The sequence below is a fragment of the Nomascus leucogenys genome, chromosome 17, assembly GCF_006542625.1.
Source record: "Nomascus leucogenys isolate Asia chromosome 17, Asia_NLE_v1, whole genome shotgun sequence".
Classification (NCBI taxonomy): Eukaryota; Metazoa; Chordata; class Mammalia; order Primates; family Hylobatidae; genus Nomascus; species Nomascus leucogenys.
Genome location: NC_044397.1, coordinates 93,297,666 through 93,312,731, shown reverse-complemented (window position 1 = coordinate 93,312,731; position 15,066 = coordinate 93,297,666). Strand labels below are relative to the sequence as shown.

The 15,066-nt window shown below is 55.4% G+C and overlaps 1 protein-coding gene across 1 annotated transcript; it reads left to right on the top strand.

Annotated features, from left to right (window-relative positions):
• Window positions 1-7,298: 7,298 nt before the first annotated feature.
• Window positions 7,299-9,432, top strand: GADD45B (growth arrest and DNA damage inducible beta). The gene is made up of 4 exons (XM_030795938.1): window positions 7,299-7,576; window positions 7,703-7,804; window positions 8,203-8,425; window positions 8,663-9,432. Exons 1-4 carry the CDS (start codon window positions 7,533-7,535, stop codon window positions 8,774-8,776), a joined length of 483 nt encoding a protein of 160 aa, XP_030651798.1. The 5' UTR covers window positions 7,299-7,532; the 3' UTR covers window positions 8,777-9,432.
• Window positions 9,433-15,066: the final 5,634 nt, after the last annotated feature.

Sequence of the window (15,066 nt, the reverse complement as noted above, 5' to 3'; positions counted from 1 at the left end):
CCGCCTCCTGGGTTCAAGCGATTCTCGTGCCTCAGCCTCCCAGAGTAGCTGGGATTACAGGCGCCTTCCGCCACACCCAGCTAATTTTTGCATTTTTAGGAGAGAGGGGGTTTCACCATGTGGGCCAGGCTGGTCTCAAACTCCTGACCTCAAGTGATTCATTCGCCTCGGCCTCCCAAAGTGTTGGGATTACAGGTGTGAGCCACCGCGCCCGGCCTCAAGTGGCTTTCGAGGTCACTACAGTCGGGGAGGTGTACGGAGCACTCTCTATGCCAAGCCCATTCTAGGTCCTTGTTTTGGGTAAACCTTTCCACAACCTGACTTTCCCATGAAAAGAGGGAGTTTCAGGGAGGCTAAGCCACCAACCCAAGGACACACAGCTGATGACGGCTGCAGGTGGGATTTGAACCAGGCAAACGTGACCTCAGACGGAGCCTCTCCTTCTACCTCCCTCTGCGAGGCACAGTCCCAGACCTGCCAGCCTCTTGCTGTGCACAGTTTCCCCCGCCCCTCCCCTGCCACTGTCCTCAGAATTTCCCAAATGTGCCTCAGCCTTCGCTGTAGCCTCCGCTGCCACCTGGCCTGCCGACCCCACCTCCTCCCACCCCAGGCCTGTCTTACAAATGTCTGCAAGTTCAAATGATGACTCAGCTCCATCCCGAAACCTCTCCTTGGGGACAGGAGTCATGTCTTGCTCGTCTTGTTCATCTTTGCAGAAAAACATGATGTCAGAGCCCAGCCACTGCCAATCACTTCCTGGCTACATCCAGAGTGACACGCAGACCCCTCCCCGCGGCCCCCAAAGCCCGTCTCTGTGAGCTCATCTTTCCGGCTCTCCCTCTTGCTCACTCTGTTCCACCCCCAGGGCCTCCTTGGGATTCCTCAAATGCACCAGGTGAGGTCCTGCGTCAGGGCCTTTTCACACGCTGTGCCTGCTGCCTGGGACCCAGAGCCCTTGAACCTGACTTTTTACCTTTTTTTTTTTTTTTTTTTTTGAGACAGAGTCCTGCTCTGTCGTCCAGGTGGGGTGCAGTGGCGGGATCTCGGCTCACTGCAATCTCCACCTCCCAGGCTCAAGTGAGTCTCCTGACTCAGCCTCCTGAGTAGCTGGGATTACAGGCATGCGCCACTACGCCTGGCCAACTTTTTGTATTTTTAGTAGAGATGGGGTTTTGCCATGTTGTCCAGGCTAGTCTCGAACTCCTGACCTCATGTGATCTGCCCTTCTTGGCCTCCCAAAGTGCTGGGATTACAGGCATGAGCCACTGCACCCAGCCCGCCCCCCCCCTTTTTCTTTCTTTTTGAGACAGGGCCTTGTTTTTTTGCCCAGGCTGGAGTGCAGTGGTGCGATCATAGCTCACTGCAGCCTCAAACTCCTGGGCTCAAATGATCCTCCTGCTCCAGCCTCCCAAGTAGCTGGGACTACAGGTGTGCCCATCACACCTGACTAATTTTTAAAAAATTATCTGTGGCTGCGCACGGTAGCTCACACCTGTAATCCCAGCACTTTGGGAACTTGAGGCGGATGGATCAAGAGGTCAGGAGTTTGAGACCAGCCTGACCAAGATGCGAAACCCCATCTCTACTAAAAATTAGCCGGGCACAGTGGCGGGGACCTGTAATCCCAGCTACTCGGGAGGCTGAGGCAGAAGAATCATTTGAACCCGGGAGGCAGAGGTTGCAGTGAGCTGAGATTGCGCCACTGCACTCCAGCCTGGGAGACAGAGAGAGACTCCGTCTCTCTCACACACACACACACACACAGAAAGGCCAGGCGCGGTGGCTCACGCCTGTAATCCCAGCACTTTGGGAGGCTGAGGTGGGCAGATCACGAGGTCAGGAGATCGAGACCATCCTGGCTAACACGTGAAAACCCGTCTCTACTAAAAATACAAACAATTTAGCTGGGTGAGGTGGTGGGCGCCTCTAGTCCCAGCTACTCGGGAGGCTGAGGCAGGAGAATGGCATGAACCCAGGAGGCGGAGCTTGCAGTGAGCCGAAGTCGCGCCACTGCACTCCAGCCTGGGCGACAGAGTGAGACTTCGTCTAAAAAAAAAAAAAAATTATTCGTAGAGATGGGAGTCTTGCCAGGTTGCCCAGGCTGGTCTCGAACTCCTGAGCTCAAGTGATCCTCCCCAGTTGGCCCTCCAAGGTGCTGAGATTATAGGCATGAGTCTACCCTTACAGATAGAGGCTGCAGTGAGTCATGATCACACCGCTGCACTCCAGCCTGGGCAATACAGGGAAACCCTGTCTCAAAAAAGAAAAAGAGAAAGAAACTAATCTCACTAGAAGACTGCACTCTCGTGAGCTCATCCAATCCTAATCACTTCAAAGCCCCTGCCCGTGCCCAGCCTGCAATACGTTTTTTTATTTCATTTTTTATTTTTATTTATTTATTTTTTTTGAGATGGAGTCTTGCTTTGTCGCCCAGGCTGGAGTGCAGTGGCGTGATCTCGGTTCACCATAAGCTCCACCTCCCGGGTTCACGCCATTCTCCTGCCTCAGCCTCCTGAGTAGCTGGGACTACAGGCGCCCGCCACTGCGCCCGGCTAATTTTTTGTATTTTTAGTAGAGATGGAGTTTCACCGTGTTAGCCAGGATGGTCTCGATCTCCTGACCTCTTAATCTGCCCACCTCGGCCTCCCAAAGGGCTAGGATTACAGGCGTGAGCCACCGCACCTGGCCACGTTTTTTTTTTTTTTTTTTTTTTTTTTAATCTAAATGAATGCAAAAATCTCTATGCTGGATAAAGTTTTAAAAATGTATTTTGTTTAAAGCCGAATGCGGTGACTCACGCCTGTAATTCCAACATCGTGGGAGGCCGAGGTAGGCAGATCATTTGAGGTCAGGAGTTCCAGACCAGCCTGGCCAACATGGCAAAATGCCGTCTCTACTAAAAATACAAAAAATTAGCCAGGTGTGGTGGAGGGCACCTGTAATCCTAACTACTTGGGAAACTGAGGCAGGAGAGTCACCTGAACCCGGGAGGTGGAGGTTGCAGTGAGCTGAGATCGCGTCACTGCACTCCAGCCTGGGTGACAGAGATTCTGTCTAAAAAAAAAAAAAAAAAAATTATGACAGGATTACTCATACTGATTATTCCTCTCACCTCAGGCTCCAAGATGGCCTCAGTGACACTGTTATTGATCTCATCTTTTACTTTATTTTATTTTTAGACACAGGGTCTCCCCCTGTTGCCCAGGCTGGAGTGCAGCGACACGATCATAGTTCACTGCAGCCTCAAACTCCCAGGCTCAAGTGACCCTCCCACCTCAGCCTCTCACGTAGCTGGACTACAGGTGCGCACAACCACGGTCGGCTAATTTCTAAAATGTTTGTAGAGATGGGGTCTCCCTATGTTGCCCAGGCTGGTCTCCAACTCCTGGGCTCAAGCAATCCTCCTGTCTCGGCCTCCAAAAGTGCTGGGATTACAGAGGTGAGCTTTGGCGCCCAGCCCAAAGATAATAGTGCACATTTCCTGAGCGCTCACCTGATTCTGGGAATTTCCTCCTTCAATGCCTATGATGAAGCCTTTGTGTGACTGTTCCCATCTTACAGAGAAAGAAACTGAGGCTGGAGCTCATTTTCTTTTTTTTTTTTTTCAGACAGAGTCTCACTCTTGTTGCCCAGGCCGGAGTGCCATGGCACGATCTCGGCTCACTGCAACCTCCACCTCCCGAGTTCAAGCGATTCTCCTGCCTCAGCCTCCTGAGTGGCTGGGACTACAGGCATGCGCCACCATGCCCGGCTAAGTTTCATATTTTTAGTAGAGATGGAGTTTCACCATGTTGGCCAGGCTGGTCTTGAACTCCTGACCTCGGGTGATCCGCCCGCTTCGGCCTCCCAAAGTGCTGGGATTACAGGCGTGAGCCACCACAGCCGGCTCGGCTGGGGCTCATTTTCTGAGCTCAAAGGCACAGAGCTCAGAGTCTCTTGAAGATATTCCAAGATACTCCAGATATTCTAAGATGCCTGGAGCCAGGGCTGGAAAAAGGAGGCACAGGAGGGCTTGGGGTCTAGAAAGACAAGGCTGGAGGGTGGAGGACCATGGGGGTCCAGGCAGTCGGTCTGGGAGAAAACAAGGCCGAGTCAGTGTTGACAGAGGAGTAGGGTTTTCCTGCTAAAGACCAGAGGAAGACAGCATCCCAGGCAGAGGAAACAGCTGACAAAAGCCAGGCCTCTCGCAGAGGAGGTTGTTATGGCTGGCACAGGGGACACACGGAGGAAGGACTTGGACACATATTCTCTGAGGCCCTGCTTTGCTCGCCTTATTTTATTTTATTTACTTTATTTTTGAGACAGAGTCTCGCTCTGTCTCCCAGGCTGGAATGCAGTGGCGCAATCTCGGCTCACTGCAACCTCCACCTCCCAAGTTCAAGTGATTCTCCTGCCTCAGCCTCCCGAGTAGCTGGGATTATAGGCATGTGCCACCGTGCCCAGGTAATGTTTGTATTTTTTGTAGAGACGGGGTTTCACCATGTTGGCCAGGTTGGTCTTGAACTCCTGACCCCAGATGATCCACCTGCCTCAGCCTCCCAAAGTGCTGGGATTACAGGCATGAGCCACCATGCCCAGCCCTTATCTTATTTATTTATTTGAGACAGGGTCTCACTCTGTTGCCCAGGCTGGAATGCAATTGTGCAATCCCTGCTCACTGCAGCCAGGAACTCCTGGGCTCAGGTGATCCTCCTGCCTCAGCCTCCGGAGTAGCTGGGATTACAGCCTCCAGAGTAGCTAGGTGCACACAACACACCCCTTTCTTTCTTTCTCTCTTCTTTCTTTCTTTCCTTCTTTCTTTCTCTCTTTCTTTCTTCCTTCCTTCCTTCCTTCCTTCCTTCCTTCCTTCCTTCCCTCCCTCCCTCCCTCCTTCCTTCCTTCCTTCACAGAGTTTCACTCTGTCACTCAGGCTGGAATGCAGTGGCGTGATCTCGGCTCACTGCAATCTTGGCTTACTGCAACCTCTGCCTCCCAAGTTCAAGCAATTCTCCTGCCTCAGCCCCCAGAGTAGCTGGGATTACAGGCATGTGCCACCACGCCCGACTGATTTTGTATTTTTAGTAGAGATGGGGTTTCTCCATGTTGGTCAGGCTGGTCTTGAACTCCCGGCCTCAGGTGATCCTCCTGCCTGGGCCTCCCAAAGTTCTGGGATTACAGGTGTGAGCCACCGTGCCCAGCCTTTTTTTTTTTTTTTTTTTTGTGGGGATAGAGTCTCTCTCTGTCACCACGCCATGTGCAGTGGCATGATCTCAGCTCACTGCAACCGCCACCTCGTGGGTTCAAGTGATACTCCTGCCTCAGCCTCCTGAGTAGCAGGGATTACAGGCACGTGCCACCACGCCCAGCTAATTTTTGTGTTTTTAGTAGAGATGGGGTTTCACCATGTTGGTCAGGCTGGTCTCGAACTCCTGAGCTCATGATCTGCCTGCCTCAGCCTCCTAATGTGCTGGGATTACCCGGCCTGCAATACTTTTAAAAAATCAAAATCAATGCCCAAGTATCCATGAGGAACAAAATATCAAAATCGTAAATAAAGACAGAATCTGACTTTGCACTTATCCCACCCACCTCCCTGATCTTCCTTACCTTCAGCTCATGTTGGCCATGTTGGTCAGTCTGGTCTCGAACTCCTGACCTCAGTTGATCCGCCCGCCTCGGACTCCCAAAGTGCTGGGATTACAGGCGTGAGCCACCGCGCCGGGCCGATTTAATTTTTAAATTGAAATTATAAAATATAAATATGTATGTTGCATGCGTAAAACATTGCATAAAGTTATATAAAATGTTGCAACTGCCACGGTCCCCTTATCCCCCCGCATCCAGCCCAGAGCCCCGCCCGTCCGTCCCTCTCTTCCGGCGCTGAGGGCGCAGAAACTCGGCGCGGCCACCAGATGGCGCCACCGCGCCTCGCAGCCCCGGGACATTTCGTGCCCCAGCGGTGGGCGGCGCGGAGGAGGCGGGATGCGTCAGCCGGGCCCGCGGGCCGGGGAGCCGGGCAACCGGGGAAACCGAGCCGCCGGGCGGAGGCCAGACCCCAGGCTGGCGGGGGAGGGGACTCAGATGTGAGTCACCCGGGAGCCCCCAGTCGACCGTGGGAGACGTTGTCATGCGGGGCCTGCCAGCCTCGCTCCTGAACAGCCTTCCCGGGGCGGCGGAGTCCTGCAGGCGGCCGTGCCTGGCGCACACGCGTGGCTCCAACACGAACTAGACTGTGGCCTCACCAAGCCTCAGTTTCCCCTTTTGCATAATGCACATAAGCATCCCCCCTGCTTCCCAGGTCTTGGATTAAATCATCCATGAATCGGGAGGGGTGGGGGGTGCCAGGTCCGCACCACGCACTCAATGCAGGTCAGCGCCCACCCCGGAGTGAGAAATAAAAGTGGCCGTCATCCTTGCACGTGGGCCCTGGGTGGCGGCGTGCAGCCGGAGCCTGCACCATTCCCCTCAACAATGGCTTTCTCCCGGGCCTGGAGGCCTCCGCACGGGCAAAGGCTGGAACGCCAGGCAGCCGGCGGAGGCGGGGCCGTGCCACCTGCACCTCCCACGCGCACCCCACCCTGAAACTCACGGGGTCGGCGAGGGGGCGCCCGCTTTCTTCTCCAGAACGACCCGGGCTTTGCAACCTCCCACTTTCGGGGCCCTCGAGGAGGCCTCCCGCGACCACCAGGTGACAGCTGATGTGTATTGGGTGCTTACTGTCAGCCGTATTTTATGTCATGCTCTGCAAACCAGCGAGGCCGGCGCTGCAGACCCATTACTCAGACGGGAACAGAGAGGCCGGGAGAAGCGAAATCACCCAGGGGCTGGGGTCGTCGCAGCCAGGAGACACTCCGGCCCTCACCACCACCTGGGCGAGATCAGGCTGCAAACGGGGCCCCTTCGCGGTGCAGCCCCTCCATCCCCAGCAGAACTTGGGAAAGGCGCGGTCCGGGACTCTCCGCGGATCGGGAGGGGATTCCAGGCCCCCCCGAAAGTCCGGGCCGCCTCGCGCGCTGGAAATCCCGCGCGCGCCCCGAACCGCGGCTCGGCTGCCGGGAAATCAGGAGAAAAAAACTTCTGCTTTTTTTTTCTTTTCTGGCATTCGCGGTCACCTACCCGGCCCCCGCGCGCCCTCCTCCCGGTTCTCGCCCCCACGTGGGGCGCCCCCGCACGGCGCTCCTCCCCCTCCCCTCCGTCGGCCAACCGCAGAGCTGGCTGCACTCGCCCTCGTCTTTCCACCAATAGGAGGGGCGAATGACTCCACTGAGGCGGCACCCCAGTGTTCAAGTCTATAAAAGTCGGTGCCGGAGGCTCCCGGCTCAGATCGCCGAAGCGTCGGACTGCCGTTGGTTTCTGCAACTTCCTGGATTATCCTCGCCAAGGACTTTGCAATATTTTTTTCCGCCTTTTCTGGAAGGATTTCGCTGCTTCCCGAAGGTCTTGGACGAGCGCTCTAGGTCTGTGGGAAGCTTTTGGGCTCTCTGGCTCGGATTTTGCAATTTCTCCCTGGGGACTGCCGTGGAGCCGCGTCCACTGTGGATTATAATTGCAACATGACGCTGGAAGAGCTCGTGGCGTGCGACAACGCGGCGCAGAAGTAAGTAGCCGGGGCTGCCGCCGCCTGAGGTCGGCCAGGACCGGATGGGTCGGGTTGGCCCGGGCCGGGAGCGGAACGTAGCACCCGGTGGTCCGCCCGTCACTGATTCCTCTCTCCTGGTCTCAGGATGCAGACTGTGACCGCCGCGGTGGAGGAGCTTTTGGTGGCCGCTCAGCGCCAGGATCGCCTCACAGTGGGGGTGTACGAGTCGGCCAAGTTGATGAATGTGTGAGTCAGACCCCCTCCCCGGGCTGGTTGCGGGTGGGACGGGACCTCCCCTCTGCTCTGGACGCTTTCCACACGCTTGTCTTGCATGGAGCTGGGACTTCCCCAAGTGTCCCCCGCTGTGGATGCAGAGCTTCTCTGCCGTTTTGTGGATGGGGGGCTGCCGTATCCTCATGTATCGTCTGCAAACGCCTCTCCCGCTGTGGGCCTGTCTCCCCCCACCCCATACTTTGAACCGGGTGCTCTCCCCTCCCCCCACCGTCACCAGCTTGCAGAGGCAATCCCCTGCACCCTTGCAGTTTCTCTTTTGCTCTTGCACGCTCCTTTTTTGCAAACTCCCCCTGCACGGTGGCCTCTCCCCTGTCCCCAGCTGACCCATCCCTTCCCTTTGGCCCCCTCAGGGACCCAGACAGCGTGGTCCTCTGCCTCTTGGCCATTGACGAGGAGGAGGAGGATGACATCGCCCTGCAAATCCACTTCACGCTCATCCAGTCCTTCTGCTGTGACAACGACATCAACATCGTGCGGGTGTCGGGCATGCAGCGCCTGGCGCAGCTCCTGGGAGAGCCGGCCGAGACCCAGGGCACCACCGAGGCCCGAGACCTGCATTGTCTCCTGGTCACGGTGAGTCGGGCCTCTGCCCTGCCCCGCCACGCCCGGGCACCTGGGCCGGTGTTTGTCAACAAAGTGGGGCTGACTGGTCCTGCACAGCTCAGCGCTCAACCACGCTTGGCATGTCCCGTGGGCAGCCGGGCTGGGGCCTCCTCACCCAGGGAGCTATTTTGAGCCTGCCTGTTTTCCCCACACAGGGGCCCCGGGAGAGGGAGGCTCGCACTAAACCCCTTCTTTTCCCTCCTACAGAACCCTCACACAGACGCCTGGAAGAGCCACGGCTTGGTGGAGGTAGCCAGCTACTGCGAAGAAAGCCGGGGGAACAACCAGTGGGTCCCCTACATCTCTCTTCAGGAACGCTGAGGCCCTTCCCAGCAGCAGAATCTGTTGAGTTGCTGCCAAAAACAAAAAATAAAATAAATATTTGAACCCCCCTCCCCCCCAGCACAACCCCCCCAAAACCACCCAACCCACCAGACCATGGGGGCAGAGTCGTTGGAGACTGAAGAGGAGGAGGAGGAGAAGGGGAGTGAGCGGCCGCCCCCAGGGCGGAGATCCGGGAGCTGGAGGCCGCCGATCCGATGGAGGAGAAGGGGGGACCCAGGCCAGCAGGAGACAGGACCCCGAAGCTCAGGCCTTGGGATGGAGCAGAAGCCGGAGTGGTGGGGCACGCTGCCGCCTTCCCCATCACGGAGGGTCCAGACTCTCCACTCGGGGGTGGAGTGAGACTGACTGCAACCCCCACCCCCCTTGGGACTGGAGCTGGCGTCTGCAGACGAGAGACTTGATTGAACTTGGTTGGTCCTTGTCTGCACCCTCGACAAGACCACACTTTGGGACTTGGGAGCTAGGGCTGAAGTTGCTCTGTACCCATGAACTCCCAGTTTGCGAATTATAAAGACAATCTATTTTGTTACTTGCACTTGTTACTCGAACCACTGAGAGCGAGATGGGAAGCACAGATATCTATATTTTTATTTCTACTATGATGGCCTTGTAATAAATTTCTAAAGCCTCTGGTTGCTTGTATGTTTTCGGCTTCTGAGAACAACTAGGACTCCTGCCCCCTCCGCAGGGACACGCTTCACCCCCCCGCCCCCAACGCCCGCCACCTCACCAGGAAGTGTTACTTAAGCCCCTGTTAGCAGTTCCAGGCTCCCATGCAAAAACAGTACCTCTTCTCTCTGCAGCAGGCGCCGCCACCGACTCCAACAAATCCATGCCTCTTTTTTTTTTTCTTTCTTCTCCTCCTACCCTGTAGCAATTAAGAGACCGGTTTATTACGAAACCTGGCCGCCGTGCCACCGCTGTTACTGGCTGTGCAGGAGCCAACCCCAAGCTCTGGGCACATACGGAGGCATTTCGGCGGGAGGGGGTGCTGGCTGCAGCCCCTGACCGCCTAGGCGGCCGCCGCAGCCCAAGGTCCGGAGCGGTCAAGGGGGCACCTGGGACCACACAGCGAGGTGAGCTCAGGGCTTGCAAGGAAGAGCTCGTTTGGAGGATTCCCCAGGGAGTGCCCCCCGCCCACCACAGCCTTCTCCATCCCAGGATAGGCCTCTCTTTTGCACTAAAGAAAAAAACTTTTTTTTTTTTATTTCCGCAAACTAAAATCAACAAGCAGAAAAATACCCCAGGAAGTCGGCCTCCGGGCCAGCTGGGCTTGGCACAGTGCTGCGTTTTGCCTCTAAACCGAAACTGCGAGCCCTGGCCAGCCACCTCCTACTTCTCCCAAAGTTGCAGGCGCGGTGGTGACTCCCCCTGCCCCGGGCTGGGAGCGCGGCCCAGCCCTAACGTGCCCGGCCTCAGTCTTCCCGCCCCGGGTCTGCAGGGTGGGCCTCCCTGGCCAGGCGCCGGGATGACCTTGGGCGCTCTGCCCTGCAGCCCCAAGCCTGGGAACTAGGGGGGAGTGGGGAGGGGGTGGGGTGGTCCTGCCCGCAGGCCGCGACCTTTCCACGGAGCCTCACGTGGGCGCATGAGGAAAACCCCAGCGGCTCCCTAGGAGTCACGGGGATCGGGGGAGCCCCGACGGGGGACGGAGAGAGAGGGAGGGGGAAGTCCCAGAGGGAGAAGGGGGGAGGGGAGAGGATCCCGCCTGGGGCTAGGAGGAGGGGAGAACTGAAGTGGGGAGAGGGGAGCCCAAGAAGGGGAAGGGGAATCCCCCACAGCCCTGAACCAACAGGGAAACCCCGGGAGGGGAGTAGACAGGTAGAAAGAGTCCCGAAGGTGTTGGGGGAGGGGAGAATGGAGGCGAAGAGGCGGGAGGCCCGAGGGGGTAGGGGGTGATGGAGTGGGGATCCCTGAGATGGAGCCCAAGAGGGGAGAGCACCTGGGAAGAGTGACAGAGGGCGAGGGGCTCTTGAGGGATTGGGATGCGGGAGAACATGGGGGGGCCAAAACCCAAGGGGGCTCCAGGTGGGGAAGGACCAGGTGGGGCAAGGGTCTGCCTAGCGGCGGCCTGGAAAAGCTCTGGCTTTTCTTTTTCTTTCTTTTGAGACAGTCTCACTCCATCGCCCAGGCTGGAGTGCAGTGGCGCGATCTCGCCTCATTGCAGCCTCCACCTCCTGGGTTCAAGCGATTCTCCTGAGTAGCTGGGACTACAAGCACCCGTCACCACGCCCAACTAATGTTTGTATTTTTAGTAGAGATGGGGTTTCACCATGTTGGCCAGGCTGGTCTCAAACTCCTGACCTCACGCCCGACTTGGCCTGCAAAATGCTGAGATTACAGGTCTGAGCCACCGCTCCAGTCTCTGGCTCTTCCATTGGTCAAGCTCCTAGGGTAGGGAGGCGAGGCCAGCTGGGAGGGCTATGCCCCCAGGGATGGGATGGTCTGTCTCCTTCCGGATTGTTCCATTCTTGCTCTCTGGAACAGTGCAGCAGGATCTCAGGCTCCTGAACCCCAAGCGGAGACAGGGCATGGAGGGGCCCCAGTGGTGGGACCCTCAGCCAGGACCCTCACCTGTCTGTGCCTCAGTTTCTCCCTCTGAAAAATGGGGATAATGCTACCTAGCTCATAGATTGTTGAGGAGAGTAAATGATATATAGATTCCTGGGCCGGCCCTGTGGCTCACTCTCTGTAATCCCAAGACTTTGGGAGGCTTGGGGGAGGTGGGAGGAATCCCTGAACCCAGGAGTTCGAGACCAGCATGGGCAAACACAGGGAGATCCAGATCTCTACAAAAAAATTTAAAAATTAGCTGGGCATGGTGGTGTAGGCCTGTGCTACTTGGGAGCCTGAGGCGGGAGGAGCACTTGAGCCCTGGAGATTGAGGCTGCAGTGAGCTGTGATCACACCACCACACTCCCGCCTGGGTGAAAGGGTGAGACTCTGTCTCAAAACAAACAAACAAACAGACCCTGAAATATAGATTCTTTGACCAGCTTCCTTCAATGTACTTCCAGAATCATGGGTTTTTTTTCCAATTTTTAAAAGATTATTCATTTAAAAATTTTAGATTTAGCTGGGCGCAGTGGCTCACACCTGTTATGGTTTGAGTTCTGTCCCCCACAAAAGATGTGGAAGGCTGGGCGCAGGGGCTCACGCCTGTAATCCCAGGACTTTGGGAGGCCAAGGTGGGTGGATCATTTGAGGTCAAGAGTTCGAGACCAGCCTGGCCAAGAGGGTGAAACCCTGTCTCTACTAAAAATACGAAAGTTAGCTGGGTGTGGTGGCAGGCGCCTGTAGTCCCAGCTACTCAGGAGGCTGAGGCAGGAGAATTGCTTGAACCCAGGAGGCGGAGGTTGCAGTGAGCAGAGATCCTGCCACTGCACTCCGTCTCAAAAAAAAAAAAGAAAAAGAAAAAAATTAAAAAAGAAAAACAACGAAAAAGAAGCAGGGTCATGCTCTGTTGCTCAGGCTGGAGTGCAGTGGCTTGACCGTGGCTTACTGCAGCCTCGACCTCCTGGGCTCAAGCAATCCTCCAGCCTCAGCCTCCTGAGTAGCTGGGACTAAAGGTGCACACCACCATGCCTAGCTATTTGTTACTTTTTTTGTAGAAATGGGGTCTCATTGGCCAGGTGCGGTGGCTCACGCCTGTAATCCCAGCACTTTGGGAGGCCGAGACAGGCTGATCACCAGGTCAGGAGATCGAGACCATCCTGGCTAATACGGTGAAACCCCATCTCCACTAAAAATACAAAAAAATTAGCTGGGCGTGGTGGCGGGCGCCTGTGGTCCCAGCTACTCAGGAGGCTGAGGCAGGAGAATGGCGTGAACCCGGGAGGTGGAGCTTGCAGTGAGCCGAGATTGCGCGACTGCACTCCAGCCTGGGCGACAGAGCAAGACTCTTGTCTCAAAAAAAAAAAAAAAAAAGAAAAAGAAAAAAAATGTGGTCTCACTATATTACCCAGGCTGGCCTCAAACTCCTGGCCTTAAGTGATCTTCCAGCCGCGGCCTCCCACGGTGTTGGGATTACAGGCGGGAGCCACCGCACCCGGCCCTCTCCTGTTGTTAGTACTATTGCAGGTGTTATTGTTGTTGTCATTTATGAAAGTATTCCACGGTCTCCCTGACCGAAGCCAGGGATGTACAGGAACTGGCTTCGAAGGCTGCTGTTTCATTGAATTAATAATAGCAGCTACGTTGACTCAATGTTCTCTGGGACTCAGCTGTAAACACCTATAAACTTATCACGGCCCCGTAAGGAAGATGCTGTTGTCCCATTTTCCCAAAGAAGAGACTGAGGCTCAGAGTGGAGGAGCCGCAGCCTGGCTAGGAGTCTTGAATTGTCGGTGTCTGGCTTGTCAGTCTCTGGGGAAAACTCTGGGTTGGGGGAACCCGGGGGATGCAACACCCCTGGCTCCCCAGACCCCCTCAAGTTCACGCTGGGTTAGGAAGGAGTAGTCACAGGGCACCAAGGCTCAGTCAGCTGGCACAGGCTGTTCTGGGCTCCCGCACTCAGGACTGGATGCCAGGATACACGTGTGTATTCCTTGGACGACAGTAAGTGGAAGAGTTGGCAGTGCCCACCGCAGGTTGCAGGCAGACACGCTTCCCAGGCCGGACTTGTGAAGCTGGGTGCGTGCTCACCCCAGGGTGCCCACGATGGCCTGTGTCTGAACCTACACTCACAGGCTGAAACGCATACACACGCTCACACCCCGCCACGCAGTTATATTCACAGATGAAGACATGTTCACACGCATGCACACACATACTACATGCCATGGACACAGAGTCGCCTGCAAGAGGACAGATGAGTCCACAGAAATGCCTGCCATGGCCAGGCATGGTGGCTCAGACCTGTAACCCCAGCATTTTGGGAGGCCAAGGAGGGTGGATCATCTGAGGTCAGGAGTCGAGACCAGCCTGGCCAACATGGTGAAACCCCGTCTCTACTAAAAATACAAAAAAAATTAGCCAGGCATGGTGGTGCATGTCTGTAATCCCAACTACTTGGGAGGCTGAGACAGAAGAATCGCTTGAACCCAGGAGGTGGAGGTTGCAGTGAGCTGAGATTGTGCCACTGCACTCCAGCCTGGATGAGAGAGAGAGACTCCATCTCTCAGACGATCTACCTGCCTCAGCCTCCCAAAGTTCTGGGATTACAGGTGTGAGCCACTGCACTCAGCCTTATTTTTTAATTTTTTTCCTTTGAGACGGGGACTCACTCAGCTGCCCAGGCTGGAATGCAGTGCTGCGATCTCGGCTCACTGCAACCTCTGCCTCCCCAGCTCAAGCGATCCTCCCACCTCAGCCTCCTGAGTAGCTGGGATGACAGACGTGTGCCGTCACGCCCAGCCATTGTTGTTTCTTGAGACAGTGTCTCCCTCTGTCATCCAGGCTGAAGTGCAGTGATGTGGTCATAGCTCGCTGCAGCCTCAACCTGCTGGGCTCCAGTGATCCTCCTGCCTTGGCCTCCCAAAATGGTGGGAGCCACCACGCCCAGCCACTATCTGCTTTCTATAGAAAGAGAATGTGGAGTTCAGATAGGTGCAGTGACTTGCCCCAAGTCGCAAGGTACAATGGCAGAGCCAGGAACCAAACCAAGGCCAGTGTGGCTCAAAGTACTGTTTTTCCATACACATGCATGCACCCAAACACACACACACATACAGACATACACACATGTACACACATACACACACAGTATATATACTGTATATAGGTACACATATATAGTACATATACACACAATATATATACATATAATGATATATATTATTGAGATATAGTTCATATACTGTAAAATTCACCCCTTTAAAGTGTTTAACTAAGTGGTTTTTAGTATATTCACAAAGTCGTGCAACCATCACCACTACTGAATTCCAGAATATTTTCATCACCCCCAAAAGAAGCCCTGTCACCATTAGCAGTCACTCCTCACGCCCCCTTCCCCAACCCCTGACAACCACTACTCCACGTTTTTCCCATGAATTCACCTGTTCTGGACGTTTCATGTAAATGAAATCGTAAAATGTGCAGCCTTTTGTGTCTGGCTTCTTTTGCTTGCATACTATTTTGAGGGCTCATCCATGATGTTGTATGTATCGGTATCAAAGTTTGAACATACTGGATGCAGTGGCTCAGGCCTGTAATCCCAGTACTTTGGGAAACTGAGGCAGGAGGATTGCTTGAGCCCAGGAGTTCGAGACCAGCCTGGGCAACATGGGAAGACCTCGTTTCTAAAAAAAAAAAAAAAAACAGAAAAAAAA

What these genes read in the sequence shown, in the direction of transcription:
- GADD45B (XM_030795938.1), top strand. Translation starts at nt 7,533, where the DNA reads ATGACGCTGGAAGAGCTCGTGGCGTGCGACAACGCGGCGCAGAA. An exon ending in TGCGACAACGCGGCGCAGAA is followed by an intron (nt 7,577 to 7,702) that starts GTAAGTAGCCGG and finishes TCCTGGTCTCAG; the next exon opens with GATGCAGACTGTGACCGCCG. An exon ending in TCGGCCAAGTTGATGAATGT is followed by an intron (nt 7,805 to 8,202) that starts GTGAGTCAGACC and finishes TGGCCCCCTCAG; the next exon opens with GGACCCAGACAGCGTGGTCC.